This window comes from Barbus barbus (genome assembly GCF_936440315.1).
Source record: "Barbus barbus genome assembly, chromosome: 21".
NCBI lineage: Eukaryota > Metazoa > Chordata > Actinopteri > Cypriniformes > Cyprinidae > Barbus > Barbus barbus.
The window spans coordinates 2,228,729-2,254,822 of NC_136749.1; the positions used below are offsets into that span (position 1 = coordinate 2,228,729).

General features: G+C 37.7%; 1 protein-coding gene across 3 annotated transcripts in view; it reads right to left on the reverse strand.

Annotated features, from left to right (window-relative positions):
• LOC306887414 (plectin-like) overlaps positions 1 to 26,094 on the reverse strand; it is a gene marked incomplete at its 5' end in the record, with an annotated part of 144,687 nt that overhangs the window by 22,278 nt on the left and 96,315 nt on the right. For all 3 annotated transcript variants that reach the window (XM_079445109.1, XM_079445110.1, XM_079445108.1), the window contains 18 exons: positions 461 to 613; positions 1,886 to 2,011; positions 2,113 to 2,208; positions 3,254 to 3,358; positions 3,482 to 3,643; positions 3,721 to 3,798; positions 5,226 to 5,550; positions 6,216 to 6,370; positions 6,830 to 6,923; positions 9,478 to 9,605; positions 9,744 to 9,839; positions 11,976 to 12,095; positions 13,261 to 13,367; positions 13,972 to 14,087; positions 16,458 to 16,624; positions 18,248 to 18,340; positions 18,747 to 18,824; positions 20,930 to 21,019. In XM_079445109.1, the coding sequence (XP_079301235.1) occupies positions 461 to 613; positions 1,886 to 2,011; positions 2,113 to 2,208; positions 3,254 to 3,358; positions 3,482 to 3,643; positions 3,721 to 3,798; positions 5,226 to 5,550; positions 6,216 to 6,370; positions 6,830 to 6,923; positions 9,478 to 9,605; positions 9,744 to 9,839; positions 11,976 to 12,095; positions 13,261 to 13,367; positions 13,972 to 14,087; positions 16,458 to 16,624; positions 18,248 to 18,340; positions 18,747 to 18,824; positions 20,930 to 21,019 (2,289 nt within the window). The remainder of the gene's footprint in view (positions 1 to 460; positions 614 to 1,885; positions 2,012 to 2,112; positions 2,209 to 3,253; positions 3,359 to 3,481; positions 3,644 to 3,720; positions 3,799 to 5,225; positions 5,551 to 6,215; positions 6,371 to 6,829; positions 6,924 to 9,477; positions 9,606 to 9,743; positions 9,840 to 11,975; positions 12,096 to 13,260; positions 13,368 to 13,971; positions 14,088 to 16,457; positions 16,625 to 18,247; positions 18,341 to 18,746; positions 18,825 to 20,929; positions 21,020 to 26,094) is intronic.

A 26,094-nucleotide genomic window follows, 5' to 3' on the forward strand; every position in this document is an offset into this window, starting at 1 on the left:
TAACGAAAACTACGACGAAAAAAATGTTCGTTAACAAGCTTTTTTCACATGACTAAGACAAGACGAAAACGAGACGACAATAAAGTCACGATAACTATGACTGTATCAACATGAAATTTCATTAACGAAAAAAGACTAGCCTAAAATGTATTACAAAAATTCTAACTTTACCAAAAGCCAAAAAAGTAGACAAAATGTTATTGCAGACTGCTCTACACGCCTCTAAGTGAGCTTTCATGAGTGCGGTTGCCAGACATCAAGAGCTCAAATCCCCCAATCAGAGCTTCGCTGTTACAAGGATGCATTTTCTGCCCGGTGGTTTACTTAGTTTAAGCAATATGGCAACCATAATTAACAATAATTTTATTGCTAAAATGTCAAGTTTTCATTGACTGAAACTTGACTAAAACTAAATAGGACATTAACACAGGACTAAGACAGAATGAAGACGCGTCTCTACCTCCATCTGTTTGAAGTCGCACACGGCCTGGATGGGCAGCTTGCCTCTGAAGGGGGTGGTGGGGTTGCGTGGCTTCAGCTGGACGATGGACTTGGCTCTCTTGTTCAGGCTGGTGATGTCAGACTTGAACTCGTTCAGCTGCTCTCTTTCCTCCTGTGGTCAAACTCACTTAGTCAGCTCAAAGCTACTTATTAATCTTACTTTTCATTTTAATACCGATATAAGAAATGCTTTTCCATTGAAATAAAAGTTTGATGGTTTTGAAAATGAAGACTTAAAACAGCCATAATTATTAGTGATATAAGTTTGCAGATGTAATGTTAAATAAATAAATAAATAAATATTATTATTACTTCTTATTTTACTAAACTATTACAATAGTAATATTTCTTATTGTTTTGATTCAGTCAGTTTTATATTTCTATTTAATATTACTACTAATTATTATTATATAATGTTTCTTAAAAACTGTATTTTTCCTTTTAGTGAAAAAATACAATAGTATTAATTTTATATTTTATTTTTAGAATTCATTATGTCAATACAAATCGTTGCAAAGCAGCTTTACACACTGCAAAAAAATTATTTTCTTACTTAAATTTTTTTGTCTTGTTTCCAGCCAAAATATCATAAAATTCTTGAATCAAGAAAGATTTTTTAGACAATTATTGTTTTCAGAAAAACAAGTAAAAATTATATTTTAATAATATAATTAAATTTAAATAATCTTGATTTTAAATTATTTTAAATATTATATTTAAATAATCTTGTTTTCTGCTTGAAATAACATTATTTTGCTTGTTTCAAGCAAAAACTCACTTAATTTTGACCTGTTTTTCCTGAAAAGACGACAATCATTTTTAATTATTTAGAAAATCTTTCTTGATTCAAGAATTGTAGATATTTTGGCTGGAAACAAGACAAAAAAATATTTTTTCAGTGCAGAAAATGTTAAGTTTGTACATTATATTTAGGAGTAGGTTATTAGTGGTGACTATGGTAGAAATGTACAGTAGAAATCATGCAGTTAGTTACAAATTACATGCAACCAAACAGACGGTGAACACTATTAACTGTAATGATTATATGTTGCAATTAAACTTTGCCCTTTGTTTTAATTAAAGTTTAATTTATTTTATTTTATTTTTTCACAACATTTTAGCCAAACTGTTCAGCCCTACGAACAAGCACAGCAAATGTGGCTTGTTTATTTTAAATTCCATTTTAAGTCACAATTACAATTTTCATCAGAAAATCATCTTTATAAATTTGATTTCTCCAATTGTGCTACAATATTGTGACATCAGTGTTGCGATATTACAGTAAATGTGTGTAGTAAACAATCTCTACCGATAACTGTACACTTGCAAAACACACACTAGCATTACAGTTTAGTTTTTATAAGCCATCTTCAACCAAACTCACAACAGCGTCCTGCAGTAAATCCTCCAGGCGAGTGGCAGTGGTGCTGCGGTCACACATGTACTTCTTCTTCATGGTCTCCTGCATCTTCTTCATCCTCTCCTCAGCATCTCTCACATCAGCAAAGAACTACGGGTAATACAGTAGGAGAAAGAGAAGAATACTGCTTATACAGGTACATGATTGACCAACAAAGAATTGCACATGGCTACATGATGCTGATGCTGTACCTGGAAGTATGCAGTGTTTTCTTTGAGATGAGTTTCAATGCAACAGCACACCTGGAGGATCCAGCTCCACTGCGTCTGCAGAGCTGCGGTGAACGCCTGCAGATCAACACAACACATGTAACACTGGTGTTCAGAACCGTTTATAATAATCAGAAATGTTTCTTGAGCAGTAAATCAGTATATTAGAATGATTTCTGAAGATCATGTGACACTGAAGACTGCAGTAATGATGCTGAAAATACAGCTTTGATCTCAGAAATAAATTACATTTGAACACATATTCACATAGAAAACAGCTATTTTTAATTCTAATAATATTTTTCAATATTACTGTTTTTACTGTACTTTTAATCAAATAAATGCACTGAGCAGAAGCGTCTTTGGTAACATTTTACATACAGCCTTTATGCATAATGCATTATAAAAGTAGTTTTAATGCATTCATTATGCCTTGTTATGCACATTATAAAGCACTGTATGATCTCAAGAATAATTGTAACCACAGATAATACATTATAACACTTGTCAACTCAGTGTTATACTATGCATTTTAAATTTGTGACCCTGGAGCACAAAAGCAGTCTTAAGTCGCTGGGGTATATTTGTAGCAATAGCCAAAAATACATTGTATGGGTCAAAATTATAGATTTTTCTTTTATGCCAAAAAATCATTAGGACATTCAGTAAAGATCATGTTCCCTGAAGATATTTAGTAAATTTCATACTGTAAATATATCAAAACTTCATTTTTGATTAGTAATATGCATTGATAAGAGCTTCATTTGAACAACTTTAAAGGAGATTTTCTCAATATTTAGATTTTTTTGCACCCTCAGATTCCAGATTTTCAAATAGTTGTATCTCAGACAAATATTGTCCTATCCTAACAAACCATACATCAATGGAAAGATTATTTATTCTCATTTTCGAAAAATTGACCCTTATGACTAGTTTTGTGGTCCAGGGTCACGTTTGGTTATAATTATTTTCAACAAGATATAATGTATTACAATGCACATTATGAATAATTATAATCATCCATTATACCTTTTAATAGCTCTTTGTAATGCATCATACACAAAGGCTTTTAGTAAAGTGTTACCATGTCTTCTTTTAAAACCATGAATAGTTGACTGCGTACCTCAACAGTCTTCTTGCCTGGATGTCCGTCTTTAATGAGTCTGTCTCCAGAGGCCTGGATGTCATTGATCTTCTTCTCTTTAAATTCCAGTTCTCGCATGAGTCCCTGAGGAATTAATTAGACCATGAAAGACAAGGTTTACACCTGGTTAAACTATAATGAGCAACAGGCAAACTCCTAACCCTAAACAGAGAAACAGGATTATAAAACGCTGTTTTTGGCTCTTACTGAGTAGTTCTCTTTCTTTGCAGCCATGTTGGTGTTGCGCTCACTCCAGTCGTAGTTGACCTCCTCTTCCTCTTTGTCATTAAGCCACATCAGTTCCTTGGTGGCGGCGTTGACGAAGTTATACAGCTGGTCAAGATTTCTCAGACGGTACTTGGAGGAGTTCTAGAGAAGAAGAGAGACGTATGCTGACACTCTGCAAGGCCAAGTGATTTTTACTAGCTACCGGTTAAAACACTCACCAGCAGTCGGGTGTACTGCAGATCCAGTTTGCCCAGATACTCTCTGTATGTGCCTTTACTAGCAGGCGAGAGCTGGTTCTGAAACACACAAAGAGGAAGAGATGTCACAAGAGACCATCTAATGCCCGTTTATCCATTTTTTAGTAAAAATCTAATTTATTTGTATTGAGCTTTTCATGGCTTTTACTTTATGCCTTAAGGCAAGGGTGGGGAACATTGATCCTGGAGGGCCGGTGTCCTGCAGAGTTTAGCTCCAACCCTAATCATACACACCTGAAGCAGCTAATCAAGGTCTTCAAGGATGCAGTTAGGTATTTTTTTCCATGGTTTTTCAAGGTTGGAGCTAAACTCCTGGAGTGGCCCTCCAGGATCTACGTTCCCCACCCCTGCCTTAAGGGCTGCTCACACCAAGGACTATAACTATAACCTTTATATAATTGTTCTAATTCTGTGAGTATAGCATAGTCCACACCACAACTATAAAGATAACAAGAGGAACAATATCGGTGGAGTCACTTTTTTAAAAAAGTTTTTTTCCCAGCTGATGAACGATAAAGACTTTGACAGCCAATCAGAATCCATCCTGCTTTAAAGTGGCAGGCAATAATACTACAGCTTATAATAAACAGAACATTATTGTCCATTGATAATCCCGCTAATACAGTTATAGTTATATTTATCTTTATAGTTATCATTCTTTATGTGAATAGGGCTTTATGATCACATTTAGTGAACGGCTGACCAAACAGTTTACATTTTGCCACAATATAAAAAAATCAAGCCGTTAAAATTTGCAATACTGTATATATTGCTTTACTTGAATACACTGTGTATTTGTTGGTAAAATTGGATATGTTTGCATATTCAACTTTAAATATAGAGCTATGTGATAACAGTTTATATTTTGCGATAGTATCACGCAGTTGAGATTTGCTAAATAGTTGCACATATTGCTTTACATCAGTATACAGTATATATGCAGGTAAAGTTGAATATACTTATAGTAGTTTAGTAGTAGTAATTTTTAAATTACTTTTAATTATTGATTCATATTCATTTTTTACTAGAATTTTTTTTTTTAATTTCTATAGTTAGTTATATGGTAAGTTAAACATTATGGTTGAGGCAAATGTAATTCCTATGCTTGATTGTTTATTGTTTAGCACCAGCTACCATGGCTATATTCATGACAAGAAACAAGTGAAAAAGGTAAATAAGTAAATAAACAATATAAAAGAACCAAAAAAATGGTCAATTAAAAAAAAAAAAAATTTTTGTCTTTGATTAAAAAAAATTTAAAAGTAAATTTGGTTTCACTTCATCACAAAATCTTTTTATAAGAGTCTAGGAGGAGTTAGACATCCCAGTCCATTAAAATATGCCTTAAAGATAACGGACTTTAGCATACAGGGCATCATTTACACATAAACAATCATTTAAGAAAAGTAGTATGAAACTTAAGAGTCTCCATGAAAAAAGTGATAAAAGTAAAGAATTTAAAGTACCTCATCTGTTCGTGCGCGCTCGATCTTAGCCTTGAAGTCCTCGATGGTTTGGTGAAGTCCTCTGTGGCTTCCCAGCTGAGACTCCACCGAGGGAAGATCGATGCCCCACTCGGCCGTATCGATCCTGCGCTGGTTCTCCTCCACCCACGATAACAGATCCTGCGCGTAACGCAGCGTGACCTCATCCAGCTCGGGGCGCGCGCGCTGCACGGCCTTCTGGGAAATGTGTGTGATGGAGACGTGAGAGGCCGTGCTGACGCTGGACTTGAGCCTCAGATTGTAGTCGCTGCGCAAGTTCACCAAGCGCTCGTGTAAGCGGTAGACCCTGAGAAAAGAAAACCACTGTTATTGGGTTCGCTTACATTATTTGTTATAGATTTCCATAGTCGTTTCATCCAAAAGAATCACTTGTAGGTCCAAAAGGGAAAGAAATATCTCTTTTAAGCTCTTTCGCCACCAGCGTTTTTGAAAAAAGTTGCCAGCCGATTTCAGTAAAATTTCATGGCCCCCAGAATATTCTGTTGTATAAATACCTGAACATGCAATACATCAAAATAATAATAAGAGAGCCTCTACTTCTAAACAAAAAAATAAACAGTTTTATCCTAGCTTGGATATTGGTAAGTTTCATTAAAAAAAGCAACATTTTGAGCAATTTTATCAACATCATACTACATTTGCATCAGATTCACAGGCCTTTACCACTTACTGGATCGACATTTCACTCGGTAACATTAGGCGGTTTTCATTTGCATGCTGTTTATTGTTGATAACTGCCTTATTTTTCATATGCATATGCTTACAAATGAGATTGCTCGTTTCTGTGTCTTCCTGGTCTGTGTTTTTGATCGGCACATTCTAGACTATGTGTAATAGCGCCCCCTAGCGTATAACAGTGAAAACACAGAAAATTCCATGTTTGACGAGGAAAGAGTTAATGCATTGAAATCTACTGAAAGAAGGTTCTCCACTATAGTCGTACGGACTCACCTGCGATGCATCTGCTCTGCCTGCAGGTGGCGCCCGTCTTTGAGCAGCTGAACGTCGTTGAAGAGGAGCCGAATCATGCCGTCGGCTTTGTCCAGATCCCTCTCCACCTCAACTGCGTGCTGCGCTGGTTTCCCGGCACTCAGGAGACGGATATCCTGCAACAAAAATTAAAGTCACTACAATGCAAAGTTTATACAGCAACTTTATACTTTACGCTCACATTTGTGACCCTGGACCACAAAACCAGTCAGTTTCTACATCATATAAATAATCTTTCCATTGATGTATGGTTTGTTATGATAGGGCAATATTTGGCTGAGATACAACTATTTGAAAATCTGGAATCTGAGGGTGCAAAAAAAAGCCAAATTAAGTTCTTAGCCATGCACATTTACAGTATGAAATTTACAAAATATCTTCATGGAACAGAATTTTTACTTAATATCCTAATGATTTTTGGCATAAAAGAAAAATCGATCATTTTGACCCATACAATGTATTGTTGGCTATTGCTACAAATATACCCCAGCGACTTATGGCTGGTTTTTTGCTTCAGGGTCACATTTGACCGAATAGTAATTGTATAAGTGTGTTTTGAGGATGCATAATCTCACCGTCTGCAGTAGAGACTCGGTCTGATTGAGCTGTTCCTCACACATGCCTGATTCCATCTGCACTTTACTGACGATCTGCTGGAGACGCTCTAACCTGCAAACAATCAGAGTTCACAGACAATGCAATTACACTTTTATTTTATAAAATTGGCAGTTCGTGGCCAGAATAAACTGCTATGAGGACCAGACGTTACGTCGATTAGTCAAAGGTCTGATGTACGCTAGACTATAACACAAACAACTGGAAGATTGCTCAATCAAATGAAAAGACAGGATTTTCAATACAGTAAAAACTTTGGTAACACTTTAGAATAGGTAACACATGTTAACTATTAACGATGACGTTTCCCTCAATAAATTCTTAATTTGCTGCTTATTAATAGTTAGTAAGGTAGTTGTTAAGTTTAGGATAAGGGATGTAGAATAACAATGTAGAATAAGGCATTAATATGTGCTTATTTAGCCCTAATACATGGCTAATATTCTAGTGATATGCATGCTAATAAGCAACTAATAGGTGTAACCATACTTTGAAACTAAAATAATACAAATGTGTAAAATATGATGGGGAATTACTTCGTACAGCATTAAAAATCACCCGGATGGTAATAAATAAATAAAGAAAGAAACAGTTTTCCACGACGAAGAAAATACTCTAAACGATACGGGTCTGTCACAAAGGCCATTTTTTACAGTCTGAGAGCATGCACGACTCTCCAAAATGCATCAAAAACATGTTTTCTTGTTCTAATCCTGTCATGGGACTCAGACAGAGCAAACCACAGCCAAGATGAAGTTATTGTGACGCTTGGTCATCCATTCCACAGTCCATAAAGAAACGGCATGCTGCCTATTACTCTCGTCCAGCGAGAAGCAGCATTGTCTTGTGACCGGGGACGTGTCCTGGTGTGGATGATACTCCCTCTCCTTCAAGATGATGGATATCGATAACTGCTTCATTTCATTTACGTCAGAATATAGTCGCAACATTCTTTTTCGGTCTCATTGATACAGAAATCGGTAAACTTGCTACACTGCTTCACAGAAACTAAAGAGAACAATCAATACTTTTATTTGGAAATCACTCATGTGACGAATACAGATTCATCAGTCTCTATATAACTAGGAAGGTTTAAAGATTTAAAAGCTAGAATTTGTCAAATTTGGAGATTCAATAAAACTATAATTATCACACGAAGCAAAACCAAAACTGAAACACAAACGCTTTTCTAAATTCTCCTTGATTTTGAAAAGCCGTTCAAGGTTTCTTGCATCAAAACAGCTATAATTTAGTTCTATTTTTACTACAGTACATTTAAGTTATCGATATGCACTGTAAACGATCTCCGTTATGATTGGCATATAAAACTGTGGTTCACACGGCCGTTCATTAGAGTATTGCTGAATAGTGAACAGGCATCAGTGTTGGGGAAGCTACTCTGAAACTGTAGTTTGACAAGCTACAAGCTACTCGTAAGTTAAAGTAGTTAAACTACAGTCAAGCTACCCTTTTGGAAAAGTAGTTAGCTACACTACAAGTTACTATCAAAAAGTAGCTAGCTACATTGAAACTACTTTAGATTTTTTTGAACAACATATATTATAAATAACTGAATAAGTGTCTGAGGAATGTTTTAAGTAAAATATTTAGTGTTTAAAACAATGCAATACAATTATGATTTCAAAGAGTATTGTTTTATTACACACAACACTCAAATATCTCAGACTGTTACAAAAAGTGTAACCTTTACTTGTCGTTTCTTTGAGACACATGAACTTGGACAAATAAGGCCATGGGTAATTAACGTTAGTTGTTTCTCCATCCTCCAAATCTGCCGCCACGTCTTGCTCCATCATGGATAATATGGGTGTGTCAACCCACTTCTGTACGTCAGTGAACTGTTAGCCGCAAGATGCGTGATTAAACAACAGGTGGCGGTAATGGCAAAAAGTGAGTTTGTAATCAAACAAGAAGAATATCCTTGCATCGCGCTGATTCGCGCAGGCTCGACAAAACGCAAATGTAGCTTTTGCTCGCGCTACACCGCTACTTGCTGCAAAAAGTAGTTAGCTACTGGAAAAGCTACACTGTTTAAAAAGCAACTGAGCTACTGCCAAGCTACTGAAAAATGTAGTTAAGTTAGTAGCGTTGCTACTTGTAGTTAACTACTCCCCAACACTGACAGGCATTAATATGCAAACATAGTTAGCAGTTTTAAATGATTAAACAATAAACCAAGTGATGAAAATACATACAAGCAGTGTTTTCACTTGTTCGTATGTACTATGATGAACTAAAAATCACCAAAACACCAGCTGATTACAAGTCACTAAGCAAAAATGAAGAGTACAGAGAGAAGCTCTGTTTGTGGATACCACTTTTTGATAATTGATATTTTGTATCAAATGCATTTTAAGTGCTGAAGTGATACGTTTTGAGACCACACTGAGATCTGGCTCTCACGCAGCCCTCATTAGTCTAGAATGGCCTTCATTGTGTAATAACGGCTGATGTAATGTCAGTTTTTGGACTGGCAGACGGTTCTGTTCCAGTCAGGCTATCATTTCATTACCCACCCATTACATTCCCATATTCTCAATGACCACACAAACAAATCCATGACGAAACTAAGATAGGTCTTCCTCACCTCTCAAACTCTATCCGGAGCAGTCTCTCCCTCTCCAGAATAGCCACATGTAGACGACCCCATTCCTTCTCAACATCAATGGGATGATAACCAGGAGGAACCTTGACCTGACCAGCGTGAACCGCACTCTGTGAGGAGATGGTGGTAAACCATGTTAAGACAGAGGAAACGTATAATTATACAGATTTAAAGCATTACTTTCACATCTTATGTTTCATGTTTAAATCTCCATGACTGTAGCATAATAATCCTGATCCTGTACAAACCTCAAAGGACTGGTAGAGGTGTTTGGAGCGGCTCTTGTCCAGCTCTTTGGCGGGAAGCTCTGTTTCTTTAAATTTCAGAAACTGACGCCACAGCAGCTGCAATATAACCACACAAGCAAATACAGGGTTATTCTCATTAACTAAGACTAAAACTAAAACCATAGTAAAACCACATCTGGTCACACTTTATATAAGGTGGCCTTAACTACTATGTACTTACATAAAATAATTGTGGTCATATTGTATTGCAAAACACTTCTGCTGCTATTGAGGTGGGATACGGGTAAGGTCAGGGTGGTATGGGTGGGTTTAAGGGTGGGTTTAAGGTGTAAGGGATGGGTCAACAGTGTAATTATAAATGTAATTACAGAAATTAATTACAGATGTAATTACATAGTTATTTTAAAAATTATAAGTACAATGTAAAGCATGTATGTACACAATAAGTGCATTGTATCAAATTATTCATTTAAATGTAAGTACAAAGTAGTTAAGACCACCTAATATAAAGTGGGACCCCACATCTTTAACTGTAATAAAATATAAAATAATAAAAAGAATCTTGTAACCTATTTTATTTTATCTGAAATACTAAAATAACAAAACTAAAACGTAAAAACTATTATGACATTTAAAGAAATAAACTTTTTTTAGTTAACCTTAGTTAACTACTTAGTTAACTCCTAGTTAACATGAATTAGCAATAAACATTTTGAAACTTGTATCTATTAAGTTCATTTAGGCAAAATTTGTTAAAAGCGAGAATTGATCCCCAAACAAAAGTGTGACACATATTTAATATTTATTATTTAATGAAGCTGAGATAACATGAACAAACAACGAACAGGTGTATTTTTATTAACTAACATTAACAAAGATTCATAAATACTGTAACAAATGTATTGTTCATTGTTAGTTAATGCTAGTGCAATGCATTAACTAAGGTTAACTAAGGAAGGTTATTGTAAAGTGTTAAAAATGAGAAAAACACAACAAAATTACTAAACCTTTAACTAAAATTAAAATGAAAGCAGAACATATCAAAATAATAAACTACAATAGTATATCAATGACAGTAAAATAGCACTAAGGGTAGCAGCGTGGAACTGACTGGAATATAAAGCGTGCAAATAACAGCGTGACCCTCGATAACCCTTAGCAGGTAGATCTGGATGTTTCAGTGAGCATTTGTCAAAAGCACCTGCTCTTTGTTATTCCTCTAGCATGGAGTGGCATGATTGAAGATAAGCTTCACAAAGCTGGTAATATAAGTAGCTGCTCTCAGATCAAGATGATACACATCACACAGACGCCCCACCCTGATGAGACACAGCCATACAAACTCAGACAAAGCAGCTCAGAGCCAGGATGTGGTGTCATGTGACATGACTCATGCTCTGCAGAGAAGGATTTCCTCCAGTAACATGCCATCGGATGAAGAGGATAGGGTTCTCTCTGTTACTGGCAGTGTTGGGATCGACTTTTACATTGTTTTCCAAGTTAACATACCAAGTTAATCAAAGGTATGTTTTTTCTAACAATATTTAAACTATTTTAAGGGGGCAATGGTTTTTTAATATGTATAGATAAATAGATGGCTTTATTTTTTTAATTAGTGCTAAATTTTATCTCACGCAAAACAATAAGAATCTAATTAAGAGTTACTTAAACCGATAAACTGACATAAAATATAATTCATAAAATTAGAAGCAGCCTAATTTACATAACTTTGGCAAAAACAGTAATGCACTGCTGCAGGAAAAATAAAATAAAATAAAAAATGCAAATATATTTGTTTGAACCATGAAATGTCACAAAAAATAGATGACTTAAAAAAAAAAATTACAAAATAATACATTTGTAATAATACTAAATGCAATAAAACTGTCAAATAAAATAAAACAGAATAAAAATTCTATGCTAGTTATAATAGTTAGTGTTCATTTGGTGCTGGTCTAATTGTTAAAATCAGCATTACCATGTTGCTGACCAGCAAAACCTATTGGCTGAACCATGGATTTTGCTGGTTAAACTAGTTAAACTCGAGCATCTCCAAATCACAGCATATTTACCTGGTCCTTTAAAGGACAGACCCAGATACTTCAACACAAAAACAACTCACAGACTCACAGACAGCACAGCACGGCAGATAATGAAGACCGCAATCCATTCAATAACTGAATACAAACAGAGTAACTAGTAGCAACCCAGACCACACAACAGCAGACTCACCTCGACCTCCTCATAGCTGCTGGGAAACTTCCTCTCCTCGAAGATGAGAATGTGATGTCTGATCCACTGGAGAAGAACGGTGATCAGCTCGTAATACTCCTGCCAGCGCAGCTCCAGCTCCTGCAGCCGGGAACAAAACCACACCAAAACTACTCAGAGAGGAACAGGAAAGCTCTTTTGCCCCGGTGCTAAGTCACTAAGTCACTTACCACATTCACTCAATTAGGTGTCAACAATCATAGCCTTGTCTGATAACAGCATGTGAAGGGAGGGACGAATCAAAGCACTGAAAGAGCTGATGCAGGGGCTTATTTATCGATAGTTTGTGACACAGATCATCTAATTCTCTTCAGATGCTGATGGCGTGAAGGAGGAATGAAATAAACTGCCTCTGACAGCAGCTGGATGCTGTTATATAAAAGCGGATGGCAGAGATCCAGATCACACAACATCTATTACCTCTTCAAGTTTATATTCCTAAACCTTTTATCCTCCTCAAAGGTGTAAACAAGGAGCCTTCAGTCATTTTGTAACCCCAATGAGGGTCAACAAGGGTTTTGAGTCCCCATATTTGAATGCATGCAAATGAATTTGCAAAGGACAAATGTTAATAATATATTGTTGTGCCTTTTCTTAACACAAAGCTTTTTTAACACTGTTAAAAATAAAGGTTTTTTATTGGCATTGAGGGTTCCAGGAAGAAACTTTAACATGCATGGAAACTTTTCATTGCTCAAAAGGCCATTTATAGAGTATAAGGGTTCTTCAGATTAATAAAATGTTCTTCGCATTAAGAAACCATGCATCTTTCTGTTGGTGAAGACGGTGAATTTGTGGAACCAACTTGAATGTGAGCAAAATCTGCTTGGGGAACTTCTTCGTATTCACACAAACCTCCAGATTGTGCAGATTCCTACTGGATTTTGCCTGTGACATTTCACCAGCAACAGTAAATGTGACCACACCTTTAGTCCCCATTCACTGTAACTGTATTGAAAAGAGCAGCATGAACATTCTCCTAAACTTTGGAAAAATCTGGAATGCGTTTCTGAGTACATGACGATCATCTTGTCATTGTCAGAGACTGGACACTGATGCTATTCAGCAGTAGTGTGGGAATTTTCACAGGCAGGAAACCTTAACCTCATTCATAAAAATACTTCATTAGTTTTATTAGATTTGGTTTGATGGCAGATTAACTGGACTATGTGCTGACTGCCTAAATCTGGAACTGGGTCGTTAAGAGGTAATAACATCCTTTTAAAATGATGAGGGAAATACTCACATTGGCTTTGACGCCGTCCTGGGCATTTGGGATACGGGGCACAGCGTCGTAAAGGGAGGACACATAGGTGATGATGGACTTCTCATCAGGATGAGGCACATCCACATCTGCAATGAAAAGAATTGTAGACTAAGCAATCATTGTTTCATTCAGCACGCTCAATAAAGACATGAAAACGTATGATTGTTTGTGTCATTTGTTTAAGCAGACTGCATTTGTCTACGATAACTTCATGGAAGATCAGATCATATTTCAATCAAACAATTTTGATTTCGTCAACATGAAATGGAGACTGTGAACATTTTTTCTTCTCCGTTGTGATGTATATCCAAATGAAAGCTTCTGAACAGGTAAAATGTAAAAAAAAACCATCAGGAATTGATTCGTTTAGTTTGACTGTTTTTGTTTGCTAATTGCTGTGATCTTGCGCCGGTGAACAAATCATCAAATTAGTTAACATTTTTAATACAGACAAGGGCACAATCATTTTTTTAAAACATAAATATATAATTGAATAAACACTGTAATATTCATGTAAAGTCAAAGGGGGTCATATACTTTTGACACTTTTCAAATGTTAAAGGTCATGGGATCATATACTCAATGGAAGATCAACCTACGGTGTAACATTTCATCAGGATTTTGCTCCAGTACTTGGTGTTAATATCTAATAACTTTCTTAAAAATCAGCTTATAGTAGTTTAACATTACCCTCTGGGTCAAGCAGTCGTGTGACCCCAAGCTCTCGCTCTGCCACTGAAAAGGCCTGTTCCAGGTTCTCCAGGTTGGATTGGCGGTACACCTTCCCCATGTCAATAAGCCTGGGCCTGGTGAAATGAAGAGAAACAAAACCATCAGCTTCAGGAAGTGTGTAAATCACTGGATCACTGAACAAACAAAATGCATTGCAAATGCATTCCTATGCATTAAAAATGCAAACACTTTACGATAAGATCACATTAGTTAAGATTAGTTAATGCATGAACTAACATGAACTAAAAAATATCAATATATTTGTTACAGTTCATGTTACTTTTGGTAACACTTTAGAATAGGGAAAACTTATTCACTATTAACTACGACTTTTCCCTCAATAAATTCCTAATTTACTGCTTATTAATAGTTAGTAAGGTAGTTGTTAAGTTTAGGTGTTGGGTAGGATTAGGGATGTAGAATAAGGCATTAATATGTGCTTAATTACTACTAATAACTAATATTCTAGTAATATGCATGCTAATAAGCAACTAGTTAAGAGACCCTAAAATAAAGTGTTACCCAACTTTTGATTTCAATAACGTATTATTAAACGTTGAACATGAAGATTAATAAAAGATTCTGAAGTATATTTCAGTTTTAGTTTGTGCGACTAATGTAGTTAATGTTACTTTCTGTAAAGTGTTACCAAAAATATGAAATTAAATCAGAATGATTTTTGGTTCTTTGGAGTTAGTGGATTTGAATACTGCACCATATAATATGTTTAAAATTTGCTTAATACTAGGAGACGCAGTGCCACCTGCTCCATAAATCCAAATAACATCTGTCTCCTGAGGGATGGAGCCATAACTCACATGCCATGAATACCCAGAGATGGGAGTGGCTCCAAACAACAGAGAGCGAACAAACTACACACATTTACACCAAATAATTCAAAACCTTTAGACTCTGCACCATAAAAAAAAGTGTTATAAATGAAGCAAGCACCCAGTCATCTCTGTGAAATGTATGCTGGAAGGCATGGCATAAAACTCTCCAGCGTGGTATTGAGTGTCTGCCACCATACTCAGATCGTCCGTCCTGAAGCCTCCGTGGATGTGCTTCAGGTCCCTCTCAGGTAAATAGCCCACTGAGCTCCAGTCCGGCCCGTATCCCGTCTGAGAGTCTCCGCTGGAGCGAGCGCCTGGACTCTGGGAGCCCTGGCCGGAGTCCAGGGAACTCTCGGAAGGAATATCCTCGCACAGCATCACCACACGGTCCTCCACATCACTAGTGCTCCTGGAGCTGGTCCGACGCTTCTTGAAGGACAGACGCCTCTTCATGTTGAGCATCATCGTGACCCAAAATGTGCTCCCACGCAATGCAATTCCAATTATATAGTTCTTGCAATTCCAAATATCAATATCTTCTCTGCATGGTATTAGTAACTCTTCAGTTTCTCAAAATTTGTTTCCAGAGAGCTCCAAAAAAGAAAGCAAACCGTCCTTGCAGTGCTGTTTTCTGTCATGCAGGTGGTGCCTGTAAAAGCCTCGTCCTTATTTCTGAAAGGAGGCAGATCTGACAAATCCTATGGGTGTTCCTGGCTGACAAAAGCATCAAATCCTCTCTCTTCATGTCAGGGTCTGCTGGGCGTTCCCAAGCTTTGCAGGTACATGTTAATGTTTCAGAAAAGCTGCCCCGCGGAGAGGCCTGTCTCTACTCCGACAGGCACCACACCTCACGGTATTTATCTTTTCAGCCTTCATTGTACATTTCTTATAAAACTATTTTCTCATTTCTTTTGTCCTTGCGTCTGCATGCAGAACACACCCTCATTACAGGAAAACTGCTTTTATTTGGCCCGGATCTGTGTGGCATGTGTAGACGGTTGTTTCCCACTTACAAAAAACTGTATCAGTCATTTATCTGATGCCCATATCGTTCAACCAAATTGAAACCAAAGTTAAAATGCATTATAACATTTGAAGGTTTGTTTGTTATGAGTTGTAATGCATTATACTTTCTAACGGTGAAACAATAAATAGATAAGTATTGCAATGTATTATAGCTGTGATTACATTATTCATGAGATCATACAATTCATTGTATAGTGCATTACAAAGCATAATTAATGCATTAAAACTTTTACAATGCATTATATATATATATAAAGGTAAAGTGTTAACAAAAAGACCTTTAAAATATTCACGCTTCAAAGGCTGATTAAGCTCTAGAAGACCGCAAGAATAAACTGTCAGTGGTGTACACAGCACTGATTTGACATGTCTGCGCTCAGGGCATTTATCTCCACAAAAATATGCGCTGAATTCAGATCAAAACATTTCACTCCATGGCATCAAGGACAAGTTTGATCAAGAGTGAATCTCAAACCTGAGTCAGGCAACACATTTCTATATTCCAACATTGCTAAAAGAAGGTTGTATTTTTGAGTAACTATCAGACTAATGATAAATATTTCAAGAAAATACCAGGAAACTTACTGGTGTTTGTGTATAACAGCATTGAAGAGCTTTCCGTCTCTCCAGCTAGTGGTGAAGTTATCGCAGCGGATACCAGAGTAACCCTCCAACATACGCTGAGACCAGAGGAGCAGCTTCTCCTTCGCTGACATATCATCTGACTGACCGTTCACCTGGATATCTGAAATCTACCAGCACAGAAAAAATGAGTTTCATGGATTTAATAACACGTGGCAGCAGGAGCCATATGTTCATCATATGCAAATCAATAAATAATCAAAGTGGTTGATTTCTCACACAAATTTCAGTCATGCACTACAAACAAACTCAGCCCCACTGAATACCATTGACCTCCAAAAACCCCTCTGAGACCCATCATTAAACTTAATCCATGAACAAGTGCAGCGAAAACAACGCAGTTCATTAAAGAAAAATCCAAGCTTGGAAATCGGTTCACTGTCAGTGTTGGGTAAGCTATATATCAAAACTGTAGCTTGCCGAGCTGTTTGAAGCATTTAAATAACAGTATCTGCCAAAAAACAATGAGGAAACACACGTTTCGAGTTAAAATTTGCATTTTTAGACTAAGAGTAGTTAATAAAACAAGGATTAAACTAGATACTGTATGTATTTGACTGCAAAAAAGACAAAAGCTATACTTCATTGACACATATTCTGATAATCTGGTTTCAATAACTCAGTTACAAAACAAACAGCTGACTAAAATGAAAGTCAGACTTCCAGACAAGAAGAGTGCGTTTGAATATTGCTTTTCAGTATTGTAATTGTTCATGTACAATACAACATGCCATTGAAAACAGTACAGCTTTTCTCCCTTCAATACTACATGCTAATAAAGTAGCTTCTTATTGAAAGCTATGCTATTTTGATAATGCTTTTACCATGACTGATGTAGTACAGCTGCTTTTAGTTACTTGCAAACACTGTTTTAAAGCTTCAGTTTTAACAAATGATGGTGACCAAATGGGTTGAAACACTTTAGAATTTTGAGGAAATCTTTTAGAAATAGTGCTTTTCTATCCTTATTTAAACAATCATTGAGTCAGAAGAGAAGACGAACACTTGGGAGGTTGCAAAGCCTCAATAACTGTCACGCAGACGTTTGGCACCATCTAAAACCCTGGTCATGAGACTCTATTTTCGGTCAGGCTACCTCCATAAAGAGAAAGCTCTGTCATTTCTTGAGGACCTCTATGTCGCTGTTGGATGAACCAGAAGTCCTGCCAATTTATTTGATCAATGCAAGGAAATTAAATTCCCTGAACACACACTGAATGTGTGACAGTCTCCTGGCAGCTGTCATGTGACTGAGTTTAATTGTTTGAGGTGGAATAAATCAGGGTGTGGTTGCAATTAAACACCTTATACAACAGATTCAGATCATTTAGATCTACAGAACAGCCTGGATATCAGATTAGGAAATTAGATTAGATCAAAGACTCTCAATTCCTCATGGCACCCAAGACACTGAACAGATTTGTGTAGAGAATCAAATAAACTGCTTAATTTTAACATTCTACGACTGCTGTGGTTGATCATAATGAATATCCCAGATTAAAGGAGATTATTTTAAAAAAATGCATGCTTTTGCATGAGGCAGATACTGGTTTAAAGCAAAAAACGATTGACCCCATTGATGTTTGATTGTAAATTGATATGATCCAAGACACCCAAAGAATTAAATGAACCAGTGGTTGACCCTGACTGAAGTGACTGATCAGACTGATCAGGAGCCCAGGAGGAGGAGGAGGTAAATGGTATGGGAACTAAACACTGACAGAATAGGAGACCTGGAAGTGCAGGATGATGGTCCATATGAGACCCAGCGTCAGCTTTGGGTTTCCGTCTGCAATGTCATCGTTCCTGATATTCACCAGCTTGACCTGAGATTTACAGAGAAGAACAGCATTTCGCATTTGAGTTCAAGTTTAATTTGAGACTTAAGTTGACTTTTTCCATGAAAACACTCAAGGAGGCACTTAAAGCAAAATGTCTATGCTGCTCTTTTCCCCACTAAGACGACTGAAAATGCACAAATTGTCTAGATGGCTTTTTATAATGCTTTGATGGTCAGTTTTGTTGTGCCCAGACAGCGGTTCCAATTAACTTTAACTTCAAGTAAGGGAACAGCTTGGACATTCTGCTAAACGTCTCCTTTGATAATCCACGGACGACAGAAAATATACAGGTTTGGAAACCAACAAGGTTGAATAAGGACATTAAGGACAACTATAATTTTTGGACAAACTCTGCTTTTAATTTAGTTTGTAAGTCGAGTTGTTCTCGTACCTGCCGGTGTCTGAGGAAATCCAGTGCTATCTGCACATTCTGCAGTTTGTGGAATCGCATGCGTCCTCTTTCACGAGGCTGTGGAGACAGACAGAGGGGGAATAAGACACATAACATTGTTTAAAGAAGAGACGAGTCTGAGACGTGTCCTTGAGAGCCCAGAGAAACTTCTTTGGAAGGTCTAAATGAAGAAAGAATGAAGAACAAGGAGGACCTTGTAGTGAGGCTACAATATTTATGAACACTAATAATGCAAAGAAAAGACATTAAAGACCCCATGAAATCAAAATGTTTATGTCTGCTAGCATTGAGGACATATGTATGCTAGGTGAGAGAAAAACTAAATTTGCATTTAAAATATACATTTTCGATATTCTGATTCATGTTGTGATCAGGAGCATATACAAATTTGTATCCAATAAGCTCCATGCAGGAATGAGTATGTTCCCTACATAAATAATACCTGCTTTGATACGCCACGCCCCAACTTCCTGTTTCAATGCGTCAACACAGATAATGAAAAAAACAAATGCATGTCGAGTCACTTCATGGGATCTCTAAGCTTATTTGACAGAAGTGATGGTCTTTTGGCTTTAGGGATGTAATGTGGTATAATATTGTGGATGAATGCTAAATAACTACTGAATGCTAAAAAAAAAACGTTCTGTATTATAGGAAACAACCCAAAACATGTGACTCCCCAAACACACTCCAAGAGTGTGTAGACATCATTTTGTGACTTGAACAACTTTAACTTAAAAAAGCATGTCTGGCACAGACTTATAATCAGCTATATATTCCTTCAAAATAAATGTGGATTTATTTGGCAGTCACTTAGATATCATTCAATCGCTACATCGGTCACACACCCAAACTGTGACGAGGTTCAGATAGATGATGTCATAAAGAGAAACAGCATCAATCATGCGCAAGCGAGGCTACTATAATATTATTTATAACAGTCAAATTCCAGAATAAAAGTCCCTTCAATTAGAAGCAAAAACATGCTTTATTAAGACAGCAATGTTGTTTGTTATATTAAAACTTTTAAAATCTTTTTTATTTTTATTTTTTATAAATCTTAAAAAAGTCTTTCAATATTGTTGCATAAGAGTAAATGAAACTGCTACTGTAATGCTATTCCTAATAGTAAACGTTCAAAATAAAAGTCCCTAAAATTAGAAGAAAAAACATGCTTAAGACAGCAATGTTTTTTTGTTTTGTTTTTTGCAAACGTATCATGAATCTTTTAAATCTTTAAAATTTAGAATTCTTAATGAAGTCTTTCAACATTTAGCTACCAACTTGCTGAATAATTAGCCTGTAATCTTTATTTTAATCAGCTGAGATACCTACACTCTAAAAAATGCTGGGTTAAATACAACCCAGCGCTGGGTAAAAACCCAGCGGTTGGGTTATTACCCAGAAGGTTGAGTTAAACATTTAACCAAACCGCTGGGTCAAAACACCCCAGTTGCTGGGTTTGTCCATATTTTACCCAACGCTGGGTTGTATTTAACCCAGCATTTTTTTTAGAGTGCAGCATTTTTTAGCCATGAGACATACAGTAGCATTGAAGTAACTCTAATAACAAATGAAAACAAGACTACAGCAAGACTGGCGGACGTGATTTCATGCGCAGGCCAGCCACAGTGAGTGACCCATGCCAATGAAGCATCTGCATCACTCACCAACCGCACGCTCCGCACAACGTCCCGCTCCCTCGGCTTGACCAGCAAGAGAAGTGCAAAGAGAGCAGACAGAAGTCAAAGGGCAAAGGTCAGCAAAGAGATGGTGGGTCAGAGTCAAAGGAAAGTGGGATGAAAGGCAGAGAAAGAGTCAAAGAGGAGCCACACAGATTCAAAAGAAAAGCCGAAGAGTGACATTAATGCCAAGAAATGAAGCAGTTTGATGGGAAGATGTCAAGAATTTGCCTGGAATATCTGAACCCAGTGTTTTGGGTGCGATTCAACAAAACGTGTTTCGAATTTAAAGACCTATTCCAAGGCATCACACAATATGTCTTCGTTGATCTGGAGATCTGGACCAGGACTGTGGATTTGTGTGAAGGCTGAGGGCAACGTTGGAGGTGGAGAGGTAGACTGGGGTTAGAGATGTGTGGAGATTTGTCTTGCCTGGCTGTTTAGCTGCATTAGTGGAGGAGGAAGCTCGGTAACACTCACCAGCGTCTCTCCGGAGAGGACCTCCAGAAGGGAGATCAGGTTATGTCCATCTCGGAGATCTTCATACAGGTCATTCACATGACGCTGAGTCTGAGGATGGAGAAAAAGCAAAGATCAGCTTATGAGTCACACAAAACATGCATGAGGAATGAAAACCCAACTCTGCAGTCAATTCTGAAGATTTCATTCCTCGATCACAATACTGACTCACTGAAACAAACACTAAACTTGCAGCACAAGTCGTTTGATGCGATCAGATTCATCCATGATTTTTCGGGACGTTGAACTTTTTTTGACAGGTGACTGCGTGATTTAGTTGAATTGGTTAAATTGGCAGCAGGTTTGTGTTTAATTAGTTTGGAGGACAAAAATCACACACCGAAGTTCCACTTTTGGTCATTTTGCTGACAAGATTTTCTCATAATTTATCCATTCTCATGTATATTTTTTCCCCTCACATGAAACACAAGATGTTAGGCAGAAAGGCTGAGCTTCTACATTTGTATTTTTTTCCCATTCAAGGAAAGTTAATGGTGATCCAATCCAAGTCCTATTTATTCCAATTGACTTGTTCTTTGGAAATGTCACTTGAAATTTTCTGGTACTTTTATGTCCTTTTTAGAGCTTGGCAGTATACATCTAGATTCAGTGTTCTTGTACAGGATAAAAACAGAAGCTTAGACATGCTAAAATCTAATTTTGTGTTTAAGTTTGGAACAATGTGATTTTGACCAAATGATCATTTCTGGATATCTGAAACGGTTAAGACTCCAAAACTGGGCAGTTCGAGCTGGGACACTAAACACAGGCATGTATGTCTCTTGTTAAGAGTGGGGAAAAAACTGAATTCAAATTGATTGATTTGCGTTTTTCTCAGCGAGTACAGGACAGGGCAATGCATGGCTGCAGGCAGAAGAGCTGCCTCACGTCAGACAAGATCCGTGTCAAATGATTTACTGAGTGACAGTTTAAATTAAATTCTGAAGCTTTCTCCTTCTTTTCTAAATCAGCCACTCAATCATTGTACAGTCGGTCTATAAAACCTTGTTTAGTCAGATCTCAGCTTCAATAACAACACACAGATTTTCTGTGGATGAAGGACAGACTGGGCTTCCCCAGGTACAGTATTTATCATGCAGCTGATGCATCAACATGCTCTGCTGCAAAACACTCAAACCTCTGCAGCTCGCTTGAAAATCCTTAAAGGTACAGCTCACAGAAAACTGACAGTTCTGTGATCATCCATTCACCCTCATGTTGTTGCAAACACATTCAAATCAGTGTTATTTTAGTATCATTGATAAATAATGCAGGATTTTAGTAAATTTAGTAAGTTTGTTGTTTTTTAAATGTCTATGCAGTTTTTAATGCTTATTTATTAGTTTATTTAGTTATTAGTTATTTTAGTGTTTAAAATGAGAAACGTTGAGAAAAGTAGCTGAAATAAAACAAGATTTTTACATTTATTTCAATTAACATTTTGTTTTAGCTTTAGTTTAACTATACAACCCTGGTTCCAAACAAATCTTTATTTTCTACTATAATATCAAATCAAATTTGTCAAGTTCCAGGAAGGACAACTGTGACGGCCTGAATGGTGGCCGCACACGAGCGGTAATGTGGATGCATACACGCGCACACATAGGCACACACGTCAACATGCATACATTTACACGAAGGATATACATTTAGGAATACTCTGTATTTAAGTTTATTTTATCATTTATATTAATTGGTTTCAGTATAATGATGGATCATAATAAATCACACAAACAATATTATTTTTTATTTGTTAGGTTTTCATATGTTTACATTTACAGCACATTTTATATGCATTGTTACTGATTTGAAGTGCACGCAAATTAGTTACGTTGTATATGTTATTTATATTTGTTTCTATTTTGAGTTTAAGTTTACCGTGATGAGCTTCCAACATGGTCCGCGACAGCCGCATCCTGGTGTGACAAGGATTAGAGTCCGGGCAGGAACAGAGAATTTATGCATTATGGGTTCCGCCCGGACATACCATTTGCTGGAATTGCCCGGGGGAGGAAGAAATGTTAATAGTTTGATCAATTGATTTATTTAGTTGTATATTTATTATATTTGATTATATTTTGTTCTCATTATTTTTATGTATTATATACCTTTTGTTTGATTTGGTTTTGATTTGCTTATGGTTATATGTTGAGTGTAAAGTTGAATTGTTTCCCCTCTTAATTTGTAATGGGCCCATCTTTCCCTTTATAAACTGTTGCTTTGTTCATTTGATCAGGTCAGTAGTTTTAGTTTGTTTGTTGGTTTTTGTCTAATTGTTTTGATCTCATTTTTTGCTTGTTTATTTTTGTTGTAAGAAATTTATGAGTTTGTAAAGTTATTTTTTTTCTTTGGGTTTAAATAAAGACCCATTTTCTTTTGCAAAGCTTGTGTTCCTTGTTCCTGGCTTCTCGGTCCCTCACATATGGTGGCAGCGGTGGGATCTTTCCGTAAGTCAAGGACACAAAGCTGAGTTTTGTTTTTTCTGCCCCTCGAGGTTGTTTTTTTTCCCTGTTAATATGAGTCGGACCTTAAAGAAAGGTGGGCTTAAGGCTCCTCCCTTGCCGCAAGAGGAAGAAAGGGGTGAGGAAGATCAGGACTTGGTTGAAGGAGCTGAAGGAGGTGAGGCAGTGGGAGACAGAGAAGTTTCGGTGACTGATTTGGCAAATCTGCTTCGAGCCCATATGGCCAGGATGGAAGGCCGGGAGACTGTAAGACAGCAGGAGCAGGCTGATCAGGAGCGACGGTTTAAGGCTCTCCAACACCAGTTCGGGCTTTTGCAAATAGAAGTCCAAGCACGCACCTCTCCGAATCTTCAGTTATCTGATGTTGACCGGGAGTCCCGGGAAAGGCCTAATGCGGATCCTTTAGATTCTGATGGAAACTCCGTGGCTTCGGCTCATCAGCAGAGTTTTAATCGGGTTGGGAACAATATAGGCCCACCGTTATCTCAGATACCTCGATTGGAGAAGCTGAGTGATACTGATGATGTAGAACACTTCCTTGTGACTTTTGAAAGGATTGCTGTTGCTTGTAGGTGGTCTAAAACTGATTGGGTTTGGCATTTAATCCCTTTGCTGACGGGTAAAGCAAGAGCAGCTTATGTCAATATGGATGTGAATGAGGCTACTGACTATGACAAGGTGAAGTATGCTATTCTAAAGAAATATGATGTCAATGCTGAAACTTATCGACAAAAGTTCCGTTCCTTATCAGTAGATCCATCGGAAAGTCCCATAGAGCTTTATAACCGGCTCAAAGAACTCTTCGGAAAGTGGGTCCAGCCTAAGAGGAAACAGGTGGAGGAGGTGAGTGAGATCATCATTCTGGAGCAATATCTTAGAATGCTGTCCCCTGAACTTCAGGTGTGGATTCGTGAGAGAGATCCTAGAACCGCAGTAGAAGCAGCGTCTCTGGCGGATGTGTTTGTTGCAGCCAGAGGAAAGAGTAAGCCGTGGGCTTGGAAATCTGTCAATGACCGCTGTTCTCTTGACATGCCTCACTTTCAGCAACGGAAGGTGGAGGGGTCTGGTAAGCCCTACATGGGGAAGCCTACTTCAACCAAATTAAATTTTTCTCTTAAACGACCTCCTATATGTTACCGGTGTGGTCAAGAAGGGCACACTAAACCAAATTGTCCAAGGATCTCAGCTCAGCTTACACAGCTTTGTTTTGTACCAAGGAGGGATGTAACTAAATCCCCAAGCTCCTTGAGAACTACAAATGTGGAGATAAATGGTGAGAAATTGACTGCTTTGGTTGACACCGGCAGTGATCAGACGCTGGTAAGAAGAAAGTTCATATCATCCTCTCTGATCAGCACAGTCAACAAATTACCTATTTGCTGTGTACATGGAGACGAGAGACTATTACCTACCGCCAATGTTTATATCAAAATAGAAGAACAGACTTACCTGGTGGAGGTGGGGGTAGCGGATAACTTGTCTTTTCCGGTGATTCTGGGTCGAGATATACCAGTGCTGTTGGAGTTGTTGCATCCGACTCGACAGTGTAATGTGGTGGTGACTAGAGCAAAGGCCAACCAGTTAGAGGGGATGGAACACCAACTAAGTACTTTACCTTTCTTCAATGCAGAGATTGAGATCGGGGTGTCGAAGAGGAGAAAGACTAGAAGAGAAAAAAGACAAGAAAAGGTAAAATATGCTGCTCATACAGTGTCTGAAAATATGGCTTGTGACTTACCTGTGAACTTCCAGGTGCCCACTAACATCATTCAGATGCAGCAGGAAGATGCTACGCTCACAGAGTGCTTTGCTAGAGCTGCAGAGGTAAGAGAGAAGCCTCTAGATGACAGTACAGCTAGATATGTGATAACGAAGGGAATACTCTATCGAGAGATCGGGGTCCAGAAACAACTTGTGGTTCCACAGTGTGTTCGAGAGATGGTGTTACATCTAAGTCACTCGATTCCTTGGGCTGGCCACCTGGGGAAAAACAAGACCACTGCAAGAATTAAAAAGTGTTTTTTCTGGCCTGGTTTAAAAATAGATGTGGCCCAATTTTGTAAAAGCTGTCCTGTGTGTCAGAAGGTTTCTCTCAGACGTCCGTCAAGAGCACCACTACAACCACTTCCTATCATTGGTACTCCGTTTGAGAGGCTTGGAATGGATGTCGTTGGTCCAGTGGAGAGGAGTCGCTCAGGGAACCGTTTCATGCTGGTAATAACGGATTATTCCACCAGATACCCAGAGGTATTTCCGTTAAGATCTGTGAAGGCGAAACCAGTGGCTACTTCCTTGGTCCAGTTATTTTCCAGGGTCGGATTTCCAGCAGAAATTCTAACTGACCAGGGCACTAATTTCATGTCTAGCTTGTTGAAGCAGGTCTACCGGCTCTTAGGAATTAAGAGTCTGCGTACTACTCCCTATCATCCCCAAACGGATGGGTTGACTGAGCGATTTAACCAGACTCTTAAGCAGATGTTAAGGAAGTTTGTCAGTGAGACTGGTCAAGACTGGGATCAATGGTTGCCCTATCTTCTATTCGCTTATCGGGAAGTCCCTCAAGCTTCCACAGGCTTCTCTCCTTTCGAGCTGTTGTATGGCCGTGACGTCAGGGGTCCATTGGCTCTGCTCCAGGAGATGTGGGAAGGGAGTCCTGGAAAGAAA